Raw genomic sequence first — 21,466 nt, forward strand, 5'->3', positions numbered from 1 at the left:
CTAATGTCTGTATGGTAAATATGATTCAACAGCCAATAGCCTGTTCGCTTCACTTAGCACAAAGACTGGAAAAACATGGAAACAGCTAGCAAAGCTCTGTCTATGGTAACACAACTTTAAAAGCTCAATAATTAATACATTATAAGATGTTTGTTTAGAAACATCAACTTCTTATTTTAAAGTAACCTTGTAAGGCAGCTGGACTCACAAGATCACGGGAGAATCCATCTTGCAAAGCTTCAAACAATATACACTGGTGTCCCGACCCCAGGACCAATCAGCGTCCTATGAGGAACTACTGACAGCTGGGTGTGACGCCATGTGTGAGAAGTGAATTTGCTCGAAAACAACAATGGTGACTCCTAAAGAGGTTAGAGGCTAGCCTCTTTCCTCATTGAAAGAAGAGAATATCACTGAAGGCTTTCCTTGATGGGAAAAACATTTTCGCTCTATTTCCGACTGGCTTCGGTTACAGTTTGACTAGGTTATATGGTTTGTTGATCTAATTGGTTGAAGTTTGTCCATGATAGACGATGACAGACAGATGGTTCATGCATTCATCTGCCAAGTACTTTGTGTAAGTGTCTGTCATTTTCCAGAATGTTCTGTGTAACAAACCAGTTTTATAGGGGGTTACTGTATGTGTGGAACTATTTCTTGGCTGGAGGCAGTGGCTTATTTTGGGTCTCTGCTGGTTGCCTGGCAACCCCTAGTGACAAAAAAGGCTCCAGAGACTAATAGAAACCACTACCTGTCATTTTTAGACTTGTTTGATGTACAAATGAAACAAATGAAATGTAACATATTCATCAGTGAGCCACATTTGGATGGAGCCAGGCTAATGATTGTTGAGGCTCATTGTAGTATTTAGAGTCAGCTGTGATAGACTAAATGAATTGACTTCTTAAAACTAAGTTTGAATAATTAAAACTAACTTCCCCTGCTTTGCAACCACATGAGCTCTGCCAAACCTGACCCTGCACTCAAACGTGAAATTCAGTTAAATATTACATTATGACAATGTTCAAAGGTTTAGCATGTTGTTTAGCAACATGATTCTTTAGTATATATTTGAGTCTATTTCCCCTGTATTATCAGAGCTGCAGGGTTCTTCATTACCATGAAAATGTCACACCACTTATACCAATGGAAATCAGGTAAAATTCTGCTGTGGAAACAAATATGTATTTTTTTGGTTGTTTAAATGGAAATTTAAGAAAGTGAGAGTGGTGAGAGTTTCCTGTGCTCAGTGCTCATTTTCAGTTTTTTGCTCAAACAAGAACAAAGTCATGCTTACTGCTGTCATGACATCCTGCTGTAGGGTCCATATCCATATTCCCTTGTAAGACTATTTTGCTCATTTGATTACTAGGGGAAAAAGATATGGATACAAATATTTTTGGGCATGTCATCGTAAATAATTCATCATAATTTGTTTAAAACATATTCTCTCAAACTCCATTAGTCATCTACTAACAACCCTGATCCAAACTCCTAGGGAACTACTGCTTACATCACAGGTCAAATGACATGTGAATGATCTCACACCGCCATGTCTACTAGAACCCCCACCTCCACCCTGTCAGTCCAAATTGACCAAGTGCCATTAGCTCCAACTCCAGTGGAAGCACTGCAGAGCAGACACCAGCTTGTGTCAACCTCCGTGTTTCAGACGGCTAGATAACGGCAGGTTTGGGCTGACAGCAGAGGGAAGGAACCAGAAGGGTTGTAACAGGAAACACACTGTGACAGCCAGACCCCTGAAGAGCTGGAGGATAAAGTTGGAAGGGGGCCGGGTGTTGCACTGTAAGAACTGCCACAGAGAAAGTCTTGTATTTTGTGACGGGATGATGGATGGATGAACAAGGAGGACAGGACTAGACATGTGCACACTGCCACCTGGCTGGGCCTAATGCCAAGGCAGGATGACAATAAGGTGTAGGATGGGCTGGCATATGAATGTGGGTATATTTGGGTATTTATTTTCTTTTTAACCATTATCAGGCAACTAGGGACGCTCTGATCGATTAGGTAGCAATCAGATTTGAACATTTTGAAAAATTTACTCATCAGAAAAAAACCGCTAAGGGAGGAAAACATAGATGTCATTCAGACAGTTTTTGCAGTCTGTGCAGTCCATCGTATTCTAATAATTTGATTGCCATACAAATGCTTGTGCATGCTACTAGCTAGTGGCATCAAGAGAGAATTTAGGCTATGCTAACAGCACGGATCAACGGAGGCAACGCCTGACATATCTCAACCACAGTTGGAATCGCCATTAAATCTGGTACAGGCATTCATGGTTCTCAGACTGACATTTTTGGCTTATTGAATTATTTCAACTATTAAATGGATTGCTATTGAATCTGGTACATATATCCATGGAGTCCAAAGGATCAATCCCAATACTTTGGTGATCCGTGACTTTTTTTTCTAGTGCCACTGGCAGGCCAAACGTTCCTCTTATCCTGTGAAATATCTCAATATTACTACTGGATTGAATGGAACCTAATAACGTTTAGTCTTTTTTCTAAATGAAAACAAGCTTTTGACTGAGAGAAGAACCTTTCTTTTTTTTTCAGCCTGTTATCCAGTTTTGCAGCTGTAAAAACAACAGACTGCAGTGAGATTAAAGATTCCATAAGTGTGGTGCTGTGTTACTTTCGCAAGCCAAGAAAGTCCAGTAGTGTCAGCAGCAACTGTAATGTCATTTCCTGTTTTTCAGTTTATGTTAAATGGTTGTTTTTGATATCATAATAATATCATAATATCAAGTGCAGGGGACAGAAACAGAAATATCTGTGCTTAAATGAATTTGTAATTATATAACATGTAATGAATTGCTGCTTCCAGTTAATGTACTATTATTACTATTATGTCATATTTTGAAATGATTAGTAATGTTTTAAGGAACTGAGTCTTACTTTGAAAAGGTGCAGGGTCTATTACACAAGAGGATTCTGTAAAAATGTAAAAGAACAGGAACTCACTTGTGATTAGTATCACACCGGTTGATTCTAATGAGAATAAATTAGTGATTAGTATGACCAAGTCTCCTGCCATTTTCCAGCAACACATTGCTTCAAATGTCAGCAGTTCTGGTTTTAACCATCCACAGGATCACATCAACAATAGTCACTGTTTTTCATTATTTAGCCCTGAATTTCATATTCTTCCACTGCCATTCTGCAGACTCAAATCAGAGCATTTCCAAATAAAAGCCCACATTTTTAACCTTTAAAATACTGCCACCTGCCAATGGTGCACTGACCACCCACACAATCACATCTCTGCAGCTCTTGTTTTCTGCTATCCAGTTATTGCAAAGTCATTTGTGAATCATCAGTGCCTTGCCAACTACTGCTGTGCCAGGGGATGTGGAAGGATTTGAGGAGGTGACTATCAAATCCAACAATGCCAAGTTGATCCTCAGGTACATCCTGGTGGGAAGCAATCTTCCCAAGTTGTCACGGAGAAAACGGTGTCCTCAAGGAAGTGATGTAATTCTACACTCTGACATGGACGGTTGGGCAGACATCTTTAGTTCAGATACACAGCTGTGCAGTTTGGATATTATGTGCTGCTTTCACAGTAAAACTGAAGACATCTTCTGTGTTTCTGTTGGTCAAGTTGGTCCTGATGCCTCTTGGGAACCTTTTTTCCCTTAAATTGTACTGCAGTGTTAGATATTAGGTAAAAGATTTCATGGAGGAGACATGGATGTACTTTTGAGAAAAAGGAAAAAAAACTTTCCTGTCCTGAGTGCAACCAAAGTCTTACTTCTGGCCACTGAGCCAAGCAAAGAATTAATAATTAATAGGAGGACTACAGATGAATTCAGTAACTCACGTAAAAATTTAATTTAACTTTGTTGTTTTGTAGGCAAACAGATGGCAAAATCAGGACCTGTGCATTTTTACATGTGATCAACATGACATCAACCACACAGTCGATTTCAAAGTGTAAGGACACTGAGCTCCAACTTTTCTTTCCAAGAGAAGTTGCAAAGAATGTTCATCACGAGGTGTGAAGCGCAAACAAGACATTCTTGGATTTGATATACACAAACACAGACAAATACACACAGCTTCCGACCACTGACATATGTTAAACCTGCACGACAACATGAACATATTGCTGGCTTTGTCACATCCACCTACACACGTATATGTATTGGAAAAGAACTACTTGTAGGAATACTGTGCTGTATGTACTGTACAAGATATGGTTCAGATGTACTTTTACTGATGCCACAACTCTGCCAGGTAAGGAAATAAACACCTAAACAGGTGATGCATATGGAAATATTTCACATCATGAATGTACATATATGGCTGACATATACTAGAAGAAATGCAGACATGCTTGCAGAAATGAGCACCAAACTAAACACACACACACACAGAGAGAGAGAGAGAGAGAGAGTCACATCTTACTCCAGGGTGAAAAAGACTGTGTGCATCAGCATAGAACAGCACAGAGCCTTGAGGTGACAGCGAAATACAGAGCTGGTGTTGGCCTGACAACACCAGCCTCCTCTCTCCCTCTCATACTTTCTGTCTCACTATTGCCTGTCCTTCTCCTTTTCTATCTCTCTCTCTCTTTTAATTTATCCTTTTCTTCTTCCTTGAGTTACTCCCTCCCTCTCTCTGCCCCCTGTCTCTCTCTTTCCAAGCTGCATTACACTGCTGTGAGCAGATATTCAATTAAAAGGCTGTTGAGTACAAACTGGAAAGCCTAATGGTACCACACATATACACACACTTACACACAGATCACCAGGGAAGAGAGTGTAAGGGAGATGCAGACTAATATCACAGAAGGTGCAAAGGGATGGGGAGATTGTGAGATATTTGTCATTGAGATACAATCGGATTATCGCAAGAATTGTACATGGCTGAAGATCTTATCAAGCTAATTTTTAGAGTTTTCTTATCCGTAATTTGTTCTGTAGTGAACACAAAGAACGTCACTTGCAAAGGGATTGTCTTATTTTTCTCGCAGATAAATTCTGTAATGAATTACAATGATAAATATATTTTTGAATCAATCAAAGAATAAATGGCATTGACATACAACTTAATGTTTATTATATCCTTTGAGTTACACTGGAATCAGGGATGAATTTAAAGAACATGACTTTGTTTATACCCTAGAGTCTGAAGAAAATAAGGGGCAGACCCTTCTCCTCAAAACAAGCTTGCAGAGACAATCTCAGTATAAAAGTCTAAAGAGACGCCTTTCTAAGCACAGCCAGCAGCCTCCCTTAACTACCATACTGAAGATACATTTTTCTGCTTAGGACTCAGCAGTTGACTTATTTCTCTGGCAGATTGCTCTGGTATTGCCCCGCAGTTGGCCCGTTCATCATGCAGAGTTCGGAAACTGTCTATAGGGCAGCAAAAGCCAGGTGTTACCTAGCAGCCGCTTCCTTTTTGATCTAAAGGACATTGGTAAAATACTTCATAGGAATAGCTTAGCTCACAAAGGCCCAAGGTAATTACTTTAAAGGTGCTACCAGCTGCATTTTGTGTTTCCTAAAAAATGAAAATTCAATGAACAACCCTTCTCTGACTCAGAATGATAATGATTATTCTGCAGGAGTTTGATAAGGTAACTAATCATTGTCATCCTAAATGCACACTCGCGGCAAGGTGCAGGTACATAAAAGAAATGCAAGTCTATTGAAATGAATGTAAATCAGGTCACAAAACTATTCTCTCTTATGGATGATTGTATTCTTCAAAATGTTTTCTGCTACATTGTGGGATATGGAAGATAAGCATATGGGAGCACAACAGAGAAGAGTTATGCAACACAGTTTGTGTTACAGTCTACCAAGCCACCAGAATTAAATAAAACACAAATAGTTTTTATGTATGTGTAGTCATCAGGAGAAAAATAATTTTTCCGAAGAAAGTAAACTTTCCTTTACTATGTCCAGCTGTTTATCTCCATCTCTGCAGGCTGCAAACATCTGTTCTGATAAAGGATAATTCATTTGAGAAGTTGATTTGCCTGCAAGGAGCATATAAATTTCTAGCTGAGCTAATACGTGATACAGCTTTCTTAATTTCCCTCTCTTGTCCTATTCGCTTTTTTCATTCATAAATGATCACTTCCAAATTTACTACCACCGTAGGGCATGATTTGTGATGCAACTGATTAGTGTCTCACTCTGACAGTTTCTAATATGCCTCATTGTAAAACTGGTAAAAGACTTAGAACCGATCAAACAACAAAAGACAGAGAATGAAGAAATAAATTAACAAGAGTCACTTACTAAATTCTTGTCAGTGAGTGCTGAATTTGACTTCTACTTACTCTGGTAAGAGTACAGACTCAAACTATCATTTTAATACGACTGACAAAAATTATTACATTTTCATATAGTATAAACCAGCCACCAGTAATTTAGTGGAATATGTCCATTTTATTTCAAATTAATTCAACTTGAAATTTGTCATTTCTATTTTCAGACCACTTCAGAACTTATAAACACTTATTGTGACTTGAAGTCTTAAAATTGAAATTATGAGACGAATAAATGGGCTGTGTAAGCCTGTAACATTTTGTAAATAAATTATTGAACTGCATCAGTTCTGCCTCTGCATCTGAATTTAGGTGCAATCCCTGTTGCTCTGCTCATACCAGCCGTGACATGCTGAGAGTTCACTCAACTCATTAAAATCTCATTGTTTGCAAGTTAAAACTCTCCATAAACCCCTCTTTTTGTAGTTGAAAGAAAACAAAACTCATAATAATAAAAAAAAACTATGCTAACCACAATGAAGGTTAGTATCAAATTCAGTTTCTACCCCCTTACACTTATGCTGGGAACAGTAGCTCCAACAGCAGCAACCACATTGTGTCAGATGAACAACTGGCTCTTCAAACTGAGAAATGGAAATTGGAAACAAATATAATGGGTGCCAGTTTGACTAAACAGTTGCTGATTAAACTTCTGAAGTTTATTGAACTTGTTTTCTCTAGTTCAATAAACTTACCTCAGTTGGTTTCACAATTGTAAAACTTAATGGACAACTTTGAACTAAATAATCAATTTAAGTTCAGTTTATTTATATTCTTAAGGCAGCAGGAAAACATATGTTTTTAAGCTGAAATGTTTTAAAATACAGCACATATGCAGATAGATTATTTGTGTTTGTATGTGTGAGCACTTCTGCTGTACTTTAAATTCCAGTAACCTCCTCCATCATTGTCTGTCTTTTGAACAACAGCTTACTAAATTTAAAACACTCCCTCATCAGAATCCCTCGGTGAAGCTTTGAGCCGTGTAATTATTTCATCTAGATCACTTTATTGCATTGTAATTAAAACAACAAAGTTTCCTTTGGTGACAGACTGACAACAACCAAAAATAAATTAATAAATAAAGTTAGACATGCCCTTCAGTATAAGTAAATGTCGGACATTTTGTACACTATGTACTAGATATATATGATTAGTTACAGTGTTTTGGAGATTGACTTTAAAAATGGTACAGTGGATTTCACATTACTGTACCATTAAAGTAACAAATGGGAAAAAGACCATTTAAGATCAGACACAATCTTAAACTTGGCAGACGAGTATTCCACTCTCAGTTTATCCCCCAACTTCTGAGATGCTTGGCTGCGAAAATGGTCCAAATTAATTTCAGTAACATCCTTTACACAGAATCTTACTGTGACAGAGCTGGCAGTGACATCTCCATTCAACAACTCTTTAATGGTACTGTACTACTGTCGTCATGCCGACCACCTTGTCCTGGCCATTTCTGCACTGCTTCATGAAGTCTATTTTTACTCTTTTGTCAAGGTGGATGTATTGCCAACTCGTCAGTAGCGCTATCAAGGTTGTTGCACCTTGGTTTTCTTGTGCATCTCGACATCTACTCTAATTGTACCACCACAGTGCTCGCATTGCAGCTGTTAGCCAGCTATTCATGATTCACACCTGGATGGCCGTTGCTTTGCTGAGAGCTGGCAGGAAGCTAAAGGTTAGAAAAGTGCTTTGGGCTTGTATATAAGTGCTTGCTGGTTTGTAAGAAGTCTGGAAAGGCCAGAAGACAGAACTCAATAAATTAAAGCTATGTTTTAAAACCATCTTTTGTTAATGAGTCTCCAGTCTCTGTTTGTCTTTGTACATGCTGCACTACACTGATCAACTGTAGAGTGAAATTGATGTTTTGATGCACAAATGTCTCCCTAAGAGTTCACCAAAAATCACACAAATCAGCAGACTTCCCTCATTTTTAGCCACACTAGCATTGGCTCTAGGGATGGCAATGTTGGTCCGTCCTTTTTAGCTAACATACCGCCCCCCCCCTTGTGGTATAAAAGCATGCTTAAAGTCCTTGCCGTGTCTTCTCTTCAATCAATATTTAAGGTCCATCACACTCATTTTACGCTCCACTGCTTTCCAGACATGCATTACACATTAAAACAGCCCAACATCAGATCGCACTTAATCCAAATCAGATAAGCAGTGGCTGGGGTATTTTACATCTTTAGTCCCAGTAAATACCTGCTAAATTGAAAAATTGTGATGACACAAACTTTTGTTTATACCCCTTTGTCTTCTTGTTTAAGGTTTTAGTGCAAGGTACTAATGCAAGCTCTCATTTTCATTTGGGTCACACATTTTATAATTTTGTGTTGTTTTATTGTTGAGACAAAGTGCAATATATGAGATAAGATAAGAGATTTGTCTGTTTTGTTTAATTGCCGTAATATCTGGTAAGAACATGAGTGTTGGATTAACCTTTTTAGAGAGATATTCTCATTAAAACATAGCAAACATGTTGAAAGCAGTTTCCATGCTAAATGTTGCAGCATGACAGAAAATATGCAGACTGGAGTGACATCCAGCGTCAGTCAAGAGGCTCTACGATATTACATGTACACATTCCAGACCTATTCACACACTTTTATGCAATGCACTTAGATCTCTCACCCATAAAAACACTCACTCTGTAGTTATGGATGTGTAGAAAAGCTAGACAACTTGGGTAAAATGTAGGGTAGTGAATGAGACACACTCCCACCTGCAGCTACCGTTGAGATGAGCCTGAACATAACACTTCACCCCAAAACTCTGAAGAGCTGTGAAGTGCCCAATAGTAAAAGACTGGTTGTTCTGGGTATCTGCCAGGTGTGAATGTGTGTAACTCAGTGTGAGGCAGGGTGTCACTGAGCACATGCACTCAGCTAAAACTGAAAAAGAAGAAAACTGTAGTGAGAAAACAACTGCCATTTTGTATGGAGGTGACACCGGTGACTGTTTGATGCTAACTATTTTGAGTCCCGGGGGAATTCAAATGTATTAAACAGCTGTATGAAGTGGTTTATTTCCCAAAGGGATATATGCTGATGTGCCAGATCTCCTTAATACCACCTCAGGGGAAATTGTCAAATGAGTTGATGTGGTTTTAATGTGGCGTATGTGCAGGCATGACCGTTTTTCTGTGTCTGATTTGATGTATATCTATATCAATATGACTGCAGGTGTCATATGAAGATATGAAGACATTTGTGATGCCAACTGGTAAATATATAAATATTAGCCAAACAAATAATGAAACTGAAAATAAGACTTGTGGAGTATCTGATCGACATCTGAGTTTTAGGGCTAATTCTGGTTGATTACAACTTGAATCTTATTTTTGTAGTTTTGGCCATCATTTCTATCAGTCATGCTAAAATTCTACTCAATAAAGTAACGACTGAGATCTGGGAGCCCGGTGACATCGTTACAACAAAGTGTAAAGAAACATGAACAGTCAGACAATCAGAGAGGTTGTAAACTAACAGTTTAGTCAGCTGAGTACAATGTTATTACAGTGTTTCCTACTGGTTGAGAATTTACTTGTAGTGGTGGGTGGCCTGGTAGGGTGGGTGATTACTAAATTAGTATTACAAAACTAAAAGGGCTACTCAAAACATAATTCTACCTTTTTTTCACGATATCGGCAATGTAAGAAAACTTTTACTAAGAAAGAAAAAAGGAATTATGTGTTTTAATAATTTTAATTTAACAGCTTTAATTAGTCAGAAAACAAAAAAAAAATTATTTGACAATATTTGAAGGAATACAAACACAACTTTGTGACCCACAAGTCCATTTTCACAACAGCAGGTGGGCCACGTGTGGAAGACGCTTGTTAATGACGAAGCATATCAAAATGATCAAAACCAACTTGGTACCGATAAACCAGGTGCATTCAGTGTTGCTTTACATGGTCCCTGCTTGTAAAATATTTAGTGTCTGCTTCTTAATATGTCTTTCTCTCACTCTTTCTCTGTGTTTCTCTGCAGGGCGTGTGCAATTTTCAGTAGACCGTAGATTGTGGATGGTGCTGTTCTCTTGGATAGATATAAATAATAATACAAAAAAATGAAACTAAAATGGGTCACTAAATATACTTGGGCAGCCGTTAATATACCTGGGTGGCCTGCGTGTAGTTGTGGAAGAGCAGGAGACACAGGGCTGCCTGTAGTATTCCTATAATATTTCTATGATCATTCAGTATCATCTATGCTGCTGAAAATACACCTCCAGACCCATGGGGCTTACTCTAACTCTAACCCTCCCATTGTACCGACCCCGTTAAAAATTAACAAATCACTGACTGCCTAGCTTAGAACCCCAGAGACACTGTAGGTTTTCAGGGTCTTTAAGACTTGTTTAAATTTACCTGTAAGACAGTAAAATGTATCTGTACATTGAAACTCAAGCTCCTTTCTCCTTTGGCTTTATGCTGGCATTTTGACCTAATTGCTCATCCACAAGCAAAAGCTCAAGACCGTTTAAAGGCATTATCACTGAAGATATTTGAGAACCTTTTCAAGACCTGCACACAATATGCTAAATACACTTGCCTCGCTGCACTGCTGCATTGAATATGACTGAATATTTAATGTGTAGAATATACATTTATATTTATCACCACATTTTCTTTCCACTATAGCTTGATGTATCTGTGTGTACATGTATTGCGGAGCCAGCTGCTGCCAGAAAATATGGGCAAATGGTAGGAGTGCCAATATACTGTATGTACACATAACAGCAAGGGGATAAAACACACATATAAATGGCATAAATGACAGTGGCTGCTGCATTACTGAGTAAAAATACAGAAAATACTGCAGAAAATACCTTTGTTTGTCTTTTGTGAAAAGATGATCTGTGGGTAGCAGAGTTTGAGCAAGGGCCATTTTTAGATATCAGTATACCTTAGTGTAGATCTGTTATTCCCTACCTTTTTGTCTGCCATACCCAGACCACCTGAGTATGTGTTATTTAACACAACTAAAAAAAGGTGGATATCATTTCAATACTTTTTTTCAGACAACACATGGGTATCCTGTTAGTAAGTTGAGCATTCATACTGCCATTTAAGAGTGGCAGAAGCTATATGCTTTTTCCTTTTATCCATTTCTTTTTTTACTTCTATTCATTACTTACTGCTCATTTGGTAACTAGTTTTCACAGTCTCAATCACAGCACATGGTGTTATGGTGTTACAACTGACTCAGGTTAGAAGGGGGTTCGTCACACGCAGTCAGCCAATTGTAGCTGGTAGTTATTTTGACAATAAATACACTTAAGATCAGCCTCACACCAATTTGTAAACCAGTGCCTCCTTAACACAATTATAACCTTAACCAAATCATCATTTGTATTTTTACAAATTAACTGAGCTGCACACGATTTTTCCATGTACCCCTTGGCAACTGCTGAAGTACTACTGGTTGAGAATCACGGGTGTAGATCATCAGTATTTCAGCGATCATTGAGCTTTCAGATCAGTGATATACTGAAGATCAATGAAGCAATTGATAAAACCGTCTCTCTCATCTCATCTCTCAGCGCCAAATTCCACATTCCTGGAACATAAATAGAAAACAAATGAATGCGGATACTATATATGATAATATATAGATATATGGATACTTTAAACTAATGGTGTATGTAGCCTAACGATATCAAGCTGACTGGTTTGAAATCATCTGTTTCAAACACCTTGCAGAAAAGTAGCGTTTGGTGAGTGAACCTTTCACAGAGGCTTTAAATCCTCTCATCGTTGCATGGCAGATAGAAGCAGTCCCCATGGACTAGAGAACCGCGCGTGTGTGTAAGCTGACTACCACACCTGAAGCTGACTAAGAACTGCAGTGTTGGAGAGCCCAAGACCCTCGTGTGTGCTGAGCTGGTAGCCAGCTGTCACTCAAACCGAGGCAGGGCTTGCTTGCTTTCTCTCGCTATTTTTCACTTTATGCATGTTGTTAAAGTATGATAATATAGCTGTCCGTTATATCACACCAGCCCACGTGGTATATCACTCAGAAAGACATTTCATGTTATGTAATCATCCCATTTACATATCGTTTTGCATAAAAGTCTTAATGCATGGTGTTGCTCAGAGTGCCCTGCCATATTATCTTAAAATGCCAGCTGTGAGCGAACACATTCAAGGAAGAAGTGAAGGAGATCTGATTGTCAGCCAGGTGGTGAGATGGTTAAGTCTAACAAATCAGTCTTCTTCTTTTTCTAATAATGTTAGATAAACTTGATATCGCTCCATCTGACTGACTGTAACCACCCACCAGAGGAGGACTGATATCTCTGGTCCACCTGACTCTCTCGTCTCAACTCAGAAAGACCTTGAATGTTTAAATGTAAAGCTCTGCCCTCGCAATCTCATTTAACTGTATTTGATTCTGAGTTTTAGGCTTTGATGCTCAGGTGAATAAGGTTGTTTTGTAACATTTTCCACAACTAGTGAAGCATTTCTTTGGAAAAGGAAAAGGTTATCCATGGCCGAGAAGCTGCAAGTGTGCTATTTGAGCTTCAGCTCAGATAAACAGGTATAATGTTTTTTATGTTTACCATCTTAGTTTTGCCAATTAGCACCATCATTGGTTTTGCAGGGGTCTGGTTATAAACCAAAATGCACAATCCAATGGTATTCAAGTGTCATTCTTCAAAGAGTTATTTGATTACTCATTTTCATTAAGTTAGACCAAACCATTTGGTTTAACCCTGGTTAAGAACTTTTTGGGGGTACATTTTAACTTCCAAGAATGTATGACATGAAGTATGATAATGAGTCATTGTTTGCATAAACTGCAACTCAGTAAAATATTCAATACATATAAAACAGTTTATAAAAGTGCAGCATTACTCAGACAGCCTATTGATCCAACCCAGCGGACATGCAGCTTCATAAAGTGCTGCATTTGTTTTCAGGAGGCCTCCGTGTCCACGTCCATCAAAAGCCAAACACAACACTGTAGCAGACCATTTGTATTCATTCGCAGTTCCAAAGGCAAGACAGCCAGATGATTCAGCAAATCTCTCTAAACACAAGCCCGGGCTTCTTAGGGGCAGATTTTCACTTTTCCTAGAGACTGAATCACAAGGTTCATAACCTGCACAGTAACACTGGTACTCCAGCTTACATTGACGCCAAACACTACTATTGCCATAAAACTCTAAATAAACTCTTATCACTGAGCTCGAAACACTGAAGTAGCTAATTATGCTGGTCTATATCAGACTGCCATAGACTGTAAATTCATTTTTGAATCCAGCTTTTCTTCATCATACAGTTTAACAAAAACGGCAGGTTGAAGCATTAAAATATCTTTCAAAATGTCCTTTTGTGACTTTTTTCTGGACCTACTTAATAAATCAATCAGGGTTTTCAGAGTGTTCGAAATCAGAGTAAAAATGTAATAACTGCACTTACAAGCTGACAGCTTGCCAGCCCTCGCTGAGACCCTTAAAATCCACGGCAGCAAATTCAGTTCAGGTTGGCAGTTCTTTCTAGTGTTGATGGAACAAGAAAATAATTTTGCAGGTTGCTGGTTGGCTAATTTTACTGCACATTAGGGCCACAGATTTAAAGGTCAACTGCAGTGCCAAAAATCTAACTTGAGTCTTCAGCACATGCATGTAAGACTCACATGTTATTATTTTAAAATAGAAATATTATGCAAGTAAATTCAAAGTCATTATACAGCAATATGACTTCTGTCAGGTAAGCAGCCCAGATTTGGTGCACCGACAGATGGGATTCAGGATCAGTGGCATTTTGAGTTGCATGCCTGCTTTGATATTTCATTGGTTTTATTCCGTAGGTACCAAGGTTGTCATTTCCAGTAAGTAATACCACAAAGAAACAACACATTTTAAGAAGAAGGGCGAGTTCCCTCCACCATAGATCCAGCTGTTCACAATTCTCAAACTAGTTTTGTGCTATTGAAGCTCCAAATATCAGACAGTATTTTAGGTCTATTTTTGCAAAACAATGTCCACATGTGGGATGTGAGTCATAGAGTTGTACCTGCCATCTCTGCATGCAATAGCTTATGAAATGTAACACTGTCCAGTGTGCTCACATACTGTGGTCAGATAAGAGTTAGGGGATAAGGCCAAAAAATAAGTTATCAAGTTCTGCTATGGTTTTAGATGTTAATGTGAAAGACAGTTAAGCAAGAATGATAAAAGACTTGCAAGGCTGTCATTTGTATGCATATTGAAAAAATCATCCAGTTTAATTATCCGTTTCTGGACAGACAGAGCAGACAAGTTGGCAAACTAATTCATCTGCTCCTGCTGTTTGTGCTTCTTGACATCAGCGTGATATCTGCAGACAGATGTTAGCTAGCGTTAGCTACCCAGCAGGACTGAACAAGGTAGAACCTCTCATTACCAGAGATGATACCTTGTCAACAAATTAAAACCTAGAGCTTAAATTAGTGTGTATAGTCTTTTTTTCTGTCTAAAGTCTATCTCCTTTGTAGATTGGACAGTTAGATTCAATACAAGATAGCCAGAGCCAGGTATCCACCACGAGTTACAACAGTCCCAGAGACTGCAGGGGGTGTGCATTGATCTCTAGTCTAAGTAGTCACCATGGATTTATTCGTTTATTGGACAGTTGCGACCCAAAAAATCTAGTGAAGCCAGCTATCATCATGTAGATTTTTTTTTACTTGTTCACTATCTTCTCCCTGTGAAATTACCCAAAATAAGATGCAGATGTTATGTTTACTTTACAGTTAAAGAGATGTTGTCTTAAAACACACAGAAACTAAAACTAGGAGGGCACTGGGAGAGCACAGACCTCCACCAAGGCCAATAGTCCAGTCTTCAGTTAATTTCGCCATAGACACTGGTGTTACAATTGACCAAACCACCAAGTTTCATGAAAATTGGGCCAGTAGTTTGTCTGTAATCCTGCTGACAAACAAACAAACAGCACTAAAAACATAAACTCTCTGGCGGAGGTAATAATGCAGGGAAATCATCTATATCCTTTTGTTTTAGTCTTCCCGAAATGACAGTTTGGAATGACTCATGATGCTTGTCTTAAAACTAACAACAGTATAAGTTTAACAGCTTTTTCTTTTGTCTTTAATTTATTGTGTCAGTGTTTTATCCTTCTCTTTTTGGGTGGGAACATGTAGCCTGTGGGCCTTGTTGAGTGGGTGAGTGGAGTGGGATGGTGTCAGAGAGGGAACAGGGTAAAGGCCGTGTGGTGAGACAGAATAGAAAGTGCAGGATGGGGAGAACGACAGCCGAGGGTTAGGAGAAGGTTCAAAATCTAGTATCTATGCTGATGCTGTATTATTTATATCTAAATCTTGAAAGAATTATATGTGCAGGCATTGAAAAAAAAGGTGCTGTATCTCTGGAATGCAGCATCCGCGCTGAAATACACAGTTGAAATATTGTATGAAGGTCACACTTTGTAAAGGGCACTGGAACAATTGCTCAGCTGAGCCTGCTTTATCACAATTGCCCGCTAAGCTGAGATGGCTAAAGGAATAAGTGAGATCTACAAGGACAAACGGAGGAGAAGTAGCTGTATGTTTAAACTGCTGTTGCTGAAAAACTAGTCAGCCGAAGTTAACAACCAATCAGCTTTGTAGTGCTACGATTTTTTTTTCTTCCTGCGGCTAAGTCATTCAGATAATAAGGTTTCTCTCAATAACAGAGCAGACTTAGTTGAAGTCAATTTACAATTCCAACACAAAACATTAAAGGCCAAATTCATTAATGGGGATTATCACATCACATTCTGGAGAGGTTAATGAGGAGGAGAGAGGGAGAATGACGTGAATGTTTTATTTTTGTTTGCCCACAACAACATATTGAAGTATAAAGGAAAGTTTATCTCATAATGTTACAGGAATTGGCTGGAGAGTGTCAACCCACATCCAGCTGTCCTGATCCTCACATTACAATACTGTTGGCCATTTTACCAACTAAGGGAGATATTATTACGGTAATCTTTTATGATAACATATATTTTTGAAATGTAAAATTCTATTCTGCAGATTATATATTTTTGCCACAACTTTTCACTAACCAAATCTGAGGGGTTCTTGCCAATAACTTTATTTACGTTATGTATTTATTCTAAAAGTAGATGTAAATATCAGTCAATTTGTCATTAACATAGTAATATTACATTTTGTATCAGCCTTTAAAATTCAGAATCAGCTGGGCTCTAATCTCTGTGCTATGAAATTAATTCTATATATCAGCTAAAGCACTATCAAAAACTTACTGTAGCATCCAACTTTTACAATAATCATATACAGTAAGCTTTAATGCAGTCCTTTTGTTAGGAGTTTGCAACCAAACACAAAACAAACACAAGAGGAAGAAAGATTTTTTGTCTAGTTAAGGAAAGTCATTTTCCCCTGTCACAGTCATAAAATGTTAATTAAGCCTCATATTTGCATAAAATGCTTATGCTGCACTGTAATTATCCAGCAAAATTAATGTCTTCATTATACGTTAATTACCTCCTCAACTTTAAAATGTTTCCGGGAACATTAAAGGTACATGCAAGTGGTTAAAAAAAAAAGGAAATGATCTGCATTTCTTGATGTGTTTTGACAGCAACAGAGAAATGAAAAAACCTATTGAGGCTTTATGTGTTTGACTAATCGCAGATCGACTGTAGCCCAATATCTTCAATCTGAGCGTGTCACTATATCAGGCATCCAGCTGGGATTGTTGTCAAATGTCGCCATTCATCAATATCTTGTGAAAAATACAGGCTTTTACCCCTGTGATGAATAATGAATCCAGGTTGACGTATAATTGTTGTCACAAACACATGGATGGCTGTTTGGCAGCTGCAGCATCTGCAATTTAATCTCCTCTCAGCACATGGAAATATTCTGTCACAATTTGAATCTATTGATGAGAGCAAGGTCATGTCTTTCAATTTTGTAGAAGACACAATTCAGTCATCGTTTTGGAAAGGACTGAATGGATCCAAAATGTTTGCTCAATGTAAGCCTAGTTTAGAAGTATATAATCACTATAAATACATACTGAATCAAATTACTTGCTGATAGTCAATGATAATATAGCACCTACATTATTAGATGTGCTGAGTTCTGGTCAGCAAAAGTTCAACTCAATTGAATTTTGGATGTAAGTGTGTCAGTGTTGACTCTGCAATGGACACAAACGTCACACTGGGACAAAGATATTTATTAATTAAAGGGATAGTTTGACATTTTGGGAAATATCTTGCCCAGACTTAGACGAGAAGATTGTTACCACTCTCATGTCTGCTCAGTTAATATGTAGTTACTCCAGGAAGGTGCAGATTTTATAAGGACATGGTTATATTAATAGCTTTTTGACATAAAGATTTTTATACCTTTGAACAGAGCAAGGCTAGCAATTCACTTACACAAACCATCTTTTCCAGGAATGCTAGAACTACAAATTATTAGTTAGTAATATTCCAACGAGAAACTGCCCAGTAAAACCACAGTGCGATCTGGTGGCTGTTGAGCAGCACCAGTACAGCACACACCTCCAATTAATTAGACTAAACATTTAATGTGTGACAGAAGTCCAAAATTTGCACCATTCGAGTTCAAAATAAATAGATAATATATTTTCATACAATGATTCATTAAACAATGTTGGTGCACACTAAACATTTCTTCACACTGAATTAATATCATCATAACCTTCATTAGCTCAGTGTTATATGTCAGGGATTTTATAAAATAGGTCATGTGTCTCCCTGTAGACTTCATCTCTCACTGTGGCCTTATGACAACCTCCATTTGCTTTTTTTGTTGATCTGATAATTACTAATTGCCTGAGGCCCATTAATCTCTTTTGGCTCTTTGGTTGTAGTTACCACAGATGGCCCATAATGGTGTCAGTGCATTATGGTCTGTAGCGTAGCATACTAACATATGTGAATGTGTTTACAATACGTTTACACATGGGCAATATGACCTGGTATTGCTATGTCAGCATATGTCAAAACCATGTCAACTGATGTGTCAGTGCTTGACCTCCTTGAGGTCAGAGAGACACTCATATGAAAACTGAGCGAAATATTTATCCAGTTGAATCAGCACAACTGTTGAGGAGGCAGCAGCGGCAGAATCATAGACGGAGGACGTCGCAAGGGAGGCCCTTAAAATAGCTGAGTGAGACGGAGAGGTGGAGGGTGAAGAAAGAGGGAGAAACTGAGCGGGACATTTGTAGGGAGCCCAGAGAGTCTGAGTCAGGCAAAACAAACAGAGGAAGGCAGCTATCAGAGGGTCAGTTTCATAGAGTCCAAGGAGAGTTTGAAAGGACATCACAACAATATAAAAGCAGAAAGTTTAAAAGCATAAATAAAGAAGAGAAAGAAAAAATGACTGCAAAAATAAAACTACCAGATAGATTGAGGAAGAAATAAAGAGACAGAGAACATAGATATGCATGGTTATCAAGGTATCATTGAGTGAATATCATTACAAAGCAAGATAGATGATAAGACACCCAACCTGACAAAAGAATAGCAAGTCAAAATGTGGTAGATAGAAAACAGCTGCTTTAAGCTCTGATCAGATGGGATGCTTTTATCTCTGCTCAGATGCAGAGTGCTGCTGTGAGCTCTGCTAGTAACAGAGAGAGTAATGGCTCAGAGGATGCAAAGAGCTTTACATCACTGTTGTTGCTATGCAACTATCCTATTATTATAAGCAAGCTAACCTAAAGTAATACAGGTGACTGTTTTTGAAAATTAAAATGGACAAGAAGGAAGAGAAGTTGAATAAAGTTGTGATGCATCCAGAGCATCACCCAAAAATTGTTTCAGAAGGTCAAGCACAACAGCCTTGAGGTATTGTAATTGGATTTAATACCATTTTATTTTATTTTTAAAAAGTGAAAACAGGAAATATATGTTGGTTGGACCTTGATTAAAAATATATTGTTATTATATTTTAGAATTAAATATGATTTCAGGTTTGTCTGCTCACCCATCTCAGGATGGTGCCTTCCCTCAACAGGAACGCTGACTGTCCGCCGCAGTAGCTTGTTCCTGTGAGACTCTGAGCGCCTCTCGCGCATCAGCAAAGGGTGTACCTGCACAGAGAGAAAGCACAAGGTCAGTACACAAGCACACACTGCTGAAGTACTGCATTCTGACATTCTGTGCAGAATATGAACACACAAATGCAACTGCATACTCTTTGTCCTTCTCTGTGTTGCCATTGTGTTTTATAAATAACCACAATACTGTTACAGTATTTGTAGAAAAGAGCTGTGGCTAAATTTATCTAAATGTTTTTGGAGAATGGACCGAAATTATTAAAATGGCTGATAACAAACAGATAAACAAATGGAAAAGAGATGTATAATAGGTGCCAGTAAGGTTCCCAAAAGAATGAATTAACTGCTAAATCTTTGATTAAAGCAACTGCAAACAGCAACCAAGTAGATCAAATTCATCCAAGAAATATATGTAAGGTTAATGTGGGGTCAGATGCAACCCTCAGGCGACCAGTTACATCATTTTCTTTAAAGTCTTAGCACATCATTCAACAGAAGTAAAAGCAAGAAGAGACAAAGCTAGAATTAAAAAAAATTCTAAGATATCATCCTTTACAACACTTTATTGTGTGGTGCATTATGTCTGATCTGGAGGAACTGACAACTGAAAAGAAAAAGAAAAGGGGAAAAAAAATGCATATAGAAAGAAATAAACCACATTTCACAGCTCCGGCACAGTTGGCCCCACAGTCCCTGAATTCATAAAAGTGAGACTTGAGGGAAAATAAATGGGAGAATGTGCCACACTAATCAGAAACACTGGTCCTTTTGAAACATCACAGTTAGAGTCAGAAAATACGGCGTACACTGTAAAGTACAGAACTATAAATCTTGACGGAACACCAAAGCTAGTACTTTGTTGGCACTGGGCCCCAGAACACCAAAAAATACACAAAGAAATAAAAAGTGAAATTCATGATGAGTTTCCTTTCAAAATAACACACTGTCATACAGTGATAGGTGAAAGCTGCATTAGACTGCATTAGTTTGTGTACCTTAAAAACTGACAACTGAGTGTATGTAGCGTTTTAGCCTGATTGGTTTTATGGCCAGCAATGTCTCTCATTTTTTTTTTTTTTTTTGCAAAAAAGCCCAGATAAACCCTCTGTACTCTTTCCCTGCCCAGCACCAGCAATTTAAAGACCCAGAAATGTCTCTCAGGAGTTGGTAGAGACAAAACCAGGGAGAGTTTAAGCAGATTAAGATCAGTCAGGTGGACAAAAGCCTGATTTAAAATCCATGTGAATGTTTCTCCATGTCTGCTTCATGTTTAAAAAGCCAATTATTATGTGTGTTATTATGTGTTAATACATAACCACAACAACTTTGTAAAGTGATAATATACACTGGCCACTTTGGTGAGGCATTAATTCAACTATATGTTTATTACTTAGGTTTCAGCTTGTGGTGGTGTTATACAGGACTGTATTATCTTTGATTTGATTTATTTGACATCTCAGACTATATATACCACCATATATACTTACTGACATAAAGTCACATAAAGTCAAGGAGTCTGTGGAAATGATAACATTTGTTTGTGTTCTGCTACAAGACTGCTGTGCTTTTGAGTGCGTCCTATCGAGACTAGCGTCTAACAGAAATGGAATCGGAACATAAAAGAGCTGGTGTCAACATAGAGATCCAGTGTCAGAAGGTGGGACTAACCGCAGAGCAGTGCAGCATAGTGCAGCCTTGGGGGCTTTGGGCCGAAGCCAACAACAGTGAAGGACACTGGCAGGTCACACTGAGCCATATGTCCCACAAGACAGCCGAGTGCCACTCACTCTAAAGGAGCTCTGTTAAGATGAAAAAATGCCAGAGCGGGTGTGTGTGGGTGTTGCTTGCATCTTACTACTATTTTGTATGTGCAGATGTGTGTCCATCAAAGCGAGGGCACATGAAAATTTAATGCAGACACTGCTCCACTTCAAGCAACAAATATTCTCTACTATCACGCTACAGCTGTAACACATCGGACACATCAACACACACACACACACACACACACACACACATACATGCATATCTCTAATGCAATAATCTAGTTAGACAAGCCAAGCAGAAGATGCTTCACATC

At 38.3% G+C, this 21,466-nt stretch overlaps 1 protein-coding gene across 1 annotated transcript in view; it reads right to left on the reverse strand.

Annotated features, from left to right (window-relative positions):
• Positions 1-19,413, reverse strand: part of syngap1b (synaptic Ras GTPase activating protein 1b) — a gene marked incomplete in the record, with an annotated part of 64,475 nt that extends 45,062 nt beyond the window's left edge. Inside the window, 1 exon segment of the mRNA XM_035673078.1 lies at positions 19,314-19,413. Coding sequence (XP_035528971.1) covers positions 19,314-19,404 — 91 coding nt within the window.
• Positions 19,414-21,466: the final 2,053 nt, after the last annotated feature.

This window comes from Morone saxatilis, unplaced genomic scaffold (genome assembly GCF_004916995.1).
Source record: "Morone saxatilis isolate NCDOM2014 unplaced genomic scaffold, NCSU_SB_2.0 Contig24, whole genome shotgun sequence".
NCBI classification, from domain to species: Eukaryota; Metazoa; Chordata; class Actinopteri; family Moronidae; genus Morone; species Morone saxatilis.